This window comes from Sinocyclocheilus rhinocerous, unplaced genomic scaffold (genome assembly GCF_001515625.1).
Source record: "Sinocyclocheilus rhinocerous isolate Xijiao unplaced genomic scaffold, SAMN03320098_v1.1 scaffold1176, whole genome shotgun sequence".
NCBI classification, from domain to species: Eukaryota; Metazoa; Chordata; class Actinopteri; order Cypriniformes; family Cyprinidae; genus Sinocyclocheilus; species Sinocyclocheilus rhinocerous.
This window is the reverse complement of record NW_015659925.1, coordinates 8425-13007: the sequence shown is the minus strand read 5'-3', so window position 1 is coordinate 13007 and position 4583 is coordinate 8425. Positions and strand designations below refer to the sequence as shown.

Here is a 4583-nt window from a genome sequence, read left to right as displayed (position 1 = left end):
TGGTCTTGTCTGTATATGTTTATTTGACTCTCAAAAGCCGGCAGCCAGAGACGTGCAGTTTATGAATTGCAATGTTTTCAAAGACAATGTTTTCACCTAAAAATTTCCTTTACTGTTCAATTGAAGAAAAAAAGTTAACTACTTGGATGGCTTGAGGGTGAGTCAATTAACAGCAAATTTTCATTTTTGGGTGAACTATCCCTTTAAGCCTGCATGTTTAGTCTGTATGACAAATGTTATAAATGCAGATTGTTATTAAATAAAGGCTATTGTGTGTTGTAATGTGTGTGTTTTAGTGATTGATAGACACCAGGTAATAATTCTTAAACTCAGTATAAAATATAATAACTAGTTATACAGCAAATTCTTAGGATGCCCAAATAATAAATCTTAGTTGAGGTAACATATGAAACACATGGAGTGAATGGTTAAATTTGAATAATTTTAACACAATTTGCTGTAGTTTTCTAAATGTTTGACCAATTAAATATTTTTAGTTGAATGGACTATAAAACTATTTCAGTAAAGGTTGAGCCAACTAAAAAATAACAATTCAGGCAACACTTTGAAGACAGAAATTGACTGAATGTAAAATTTCTGTGGAACTTGTTACTAAATAATAATTAGTTGAAACGGCTTGACATTTTTTACAGTGTGATGGAAGCTGAGTTATACAGTACGTAGGCTACCTTTTACAGCTATGCACAATTTATGATTCATTTGACAAGCTCTTTTTCCTCAGAAAGCGACCTTATAACATCTAGCAGGCAATAATACATCCACATGAAGCTCTGCACAGAGCTCCTCAAATCAATCAATCCATCACAAAAAAGTTACAGACTGTGTAAGCACACATATATTATTGTTCATGAAGGCTGGAAGTGAAAAACGCCTTATATTCAGGTGTGCATAAATATTAAGCAGGTTATCTTCTACAGATAAAATTTCGAGATGGACTAAAAATGATCTCCCAAAACTTACTGCCAGATTCTGGAAGATAAATTCACTGTAAAAAATCCAATTAACAAAATGTTGTAAGGGCAAAAATATTTAAGTTGAGCTAATTTTATTGCTTGGGCTTAGTTGAGAGGACATATTACATTAAGTCTAAGCTGTATTACATTAAGCATTAAGCTGTAGTTTTCTAAATGTTTGACCAATTAAATATTTTTAGTTGAATGGACTATAAAACTATTTCAGTAAAGGTTGAGCCAACTAAAAAATAACAATTCAGGCAACACTTTGAAGACAGAAATTGACTGAATGTAGAATTTCTGTGGAACTTGTTACTAAATAATAATTAGTTGAAACGGCTTGAAATTTTTTACAGTGTGTGTATGTATACATGAGAAAATCAAAGAAGGCCTGCAGCCTGCAGAGCAGTACTCGTGTTTATTTGAAAGGCTACTACCGTTGAATAAATCTGCAGTCTGTTTGCATGGTGAGCTCACCGCCTCAGCACAGATGTTCACTGAACGGCACACTGAGGAAATGCTGTGACCGCTTCTCTATTTTAATACTCTCTCTCTTTATCTTAGCTCTTTTTTCTTCTTCTTTCAATCCTGCCTCACTCCACTGGCTTGCACAATATTTTGCCGGTAGTCAAAACAGAATTGGATTGGTTTATTATCTTTCAATTAGCTCTGAAACAGGCAATCTGCATGATCTCTCAGCCTTTCTTGGTCTATAGACTCAGAGATTGTGAGGGTCAAAGTTCACATATCTTTCTGCTTTAGTCAGACATACATATTAGGACAAATACATTTTTAAACTAATGTTGCAATACATTAACTGTGATAATTACAATCCCAGCTTGTTTTTTTTTTTTTAATGAGTATTTGTAGAATTTATGTAGAAATAAATGCTTTTGTAGCCTGCTGTTTTGTTTTTACCTGGTATCAGATGTCAGACAAATAAAATAATTACTTTATTACATAAAAGCTAGAATTATTTTATAAAAAAATTCCTGAAAAAGTTCAGTACAGTCTTTAAAGCTCAGCTCATGTTTTAACAAGTCTCCATGATGCCAACAAAATCTCCTGTTGGATGAGGCAGTGTTTACTTTATTCAGAAGTTTTTTTTTTAAGAACAACAGTGCCATCTTGTGTTATTTTTGGGGTAGTGACTGAAATACTAACAGAAAATTGACCAGAGGCACGATTTCTGGGTTTGAGGAATTATGCTACCGTTCAAAAGTTTGGGGTCAGTAATATATATATACAGTATAGCCTATATATATATATATAGATATATATTAAGAAATGAATGCTTTTATTCAACAAGGATGCATTAAAATAGATCAAAACTGACAGTAAGGACATTTATAATAATCCATTGATCTTTCTATTTATTAAATACTCCTGAAAAAAAATCACGGTTTCCACAAAAACATTAGACTGCACAATTTTCAACACTGATAATAATAAGAAATGTTTAAAATCAGCAAATTATAATGATTTCTGAAGGATCATGTGACACAGAAGACTGAAGTAATAATGGCTGCTAAAAAAAAAATCAGCTTTGCCATCACCGGAATAAATTACATTTTGAAATATATTGAAATAAATAAATAGACAGTTATTTTAAATTGTATTAACGTTTATCAAATTACTGTTTTTACTGTATTTTATATTTTTTGATCGAATAAATGCTGCCTTGGTGAGCATAAGACACTTCATTTAAAAATATAAATAAATAAATATTAAGACCCCAAACTTATTAAAAAACAACAACACAAACTTAATCACAAACTTAAAGCTAGAATGCTTATTAACACTTCATGTTAAACAATTGTGAACAGTTATATTTGAGGAGGTACCCAACATACGCCATTCAAGCACTTTTGCTAGGGGGAAAAAAAGGTTCTATCATTATTCAACTGGACAGCTCTATTGGGAGAGGGTGAAATAAACGAAATACAAAAATTGGCAGTTGAAAGCTTATCATTTTTACAGGTTCAATGAAACCTTTAAGGTTCAACATTTCATACCTGTAAAATCAGATATCATACCTTCCTTAGCAGCTTTCAGACGTGTTATAACGTTTAAACACCAATCCTTCATAGGCTACTTTATCAATTCCAACATAAATATATATAAACATGCACCTTTTTGTTAATCAAGTTCATTAGCTTATCAGCAAGACTATTATATTCGCAAGAAACGCTCAAAACGTGTTGTTTTTGGCTCGTGGTTCATCCCATCTACTTGATCTATTCCATCTATTTCATCTGCGATTTTCTCTCTGCAAGGTTGATGGGGGTGCAGGAGGCTGTAATAGAGTCCCAGAAAACCCAGTCCCATTGAATGAGACACTAATATAAAAAATATAATGGGCAGGAAGTAGTCAGTCCCTACTGATTCCGGTTTGAGCAGAAACAACAAAATGGGTGCAGCAAGGTTTTGACCCACACTGAAAATGTAATACACAGTCATGTGGACTTTGGCGTTTTCTCCTTTAATGTTAAAGAAGGTAAAAAGGAGAATAACTCCAACAATGGTTCGATAAAGATATTCAACGACTCGTGAAGTGCAGAAGTCGGTCTCCTCCACGAATGCCCAGACGGTTCCCACAAGCCATATGCAGGCCATTCCTACAGTATTGAAGGTGGAGAGCATGATGAAGAGCGTGAGGCTGAGGATTCGTGGGGTTATGGTAAATATTTTGTAGGACAAGTATACGGCTGTTGGGATTCCAGAAGGCATCTCTTTAAGGTTAGGTAGAGAGCGCCGAAAACAGCGACGATAATCCACCGTGGCCCAGGCTATGGTGAGAAAAGACACGGCCATACTAATGTCTATAAAAAGAAAGAGAGAGAGAGACACTTTTGTTAAATTACTATTCAGTTTTATTTTTGGTCAAAATAATATATATATGAGCAATATCACTCGAGTACGAGAGCGGTGCCTAATAAAACCCTCTTTTGTGCGGAACTACTTCCTTCCGCCACAGATTCAAAGCTCAAGTTGACAGTTAAACATACGTCACTTTTAGAATTCGTATCAAGGGCATGTGCTGCTTCAGTTAGGTTATTAGTGAGAAATAATGAGGTTTCTTCGTATAATAACTAACGTACTCTACGATTAGCTCAGTGAATAATAAAAAAAAACATAGACCCGGCTAGAACAAGCGGAGTGATACAAAATTGTGAAAGGGCGTTCCTGTAGCGATACCAGTACAATATCTCACGGTTCTCAACCAATCAGATTTGAGAACCAGAACGTACTGTTGTATAAATATATATATATATTTAGGCACAAAGTGGCCCCCAAAAATTCATAAGGCACAGTTAAAACTGTCACTGCATTTTTACAAGCACACTTTTAAGCAAAACATTTTAATAAAGCTTTTTTAGATTTTATATTTGATATACAATAACTGCTATTATTATAATTTAAAACCTATTAAAACTCATACCATTCAAAAGTTTGGGGATGGTAAGATTTTTTATGTTTTTCAAAGAAGTCTCTTATGCTCACCAAGGCTGTATTTATTTGATAAAAATACAGTAAAAACAGTAATATTGTGAAATATTGTTACAGTTTAAATGAACTGTTTTTCTTAAACATATTATATTATAAAAC

The 4583-nt window shown here is 33.4% G+C and overlaps 1 protein-coding gene across 1 annotated transcript in view; it reads right to left on the bottom strand.

Moving 5' to 3' along the window:
* Nucleotides 1-2826: 2826 nt before the first annotated feature.
* LOC107724416 (XK-related protein 9-like) overlaps nucleotides 2827-4583 on the bottom strand; it is a 3630-nt gene continuing 1873 nt past the window's right edge. The window contains exon 3 of the mRNA XM_016533342.1: nucleotides 2827-3823. Within this exon, the coding sequence (XP_016388828.1) occupies nucleotides 3147-3823 (677 nt within the window). The 3' untranslated portion in view covers nucleotides 2827-3146. The remainder of the gene's footprint in view (nucleotides 3824-4583) is intronic.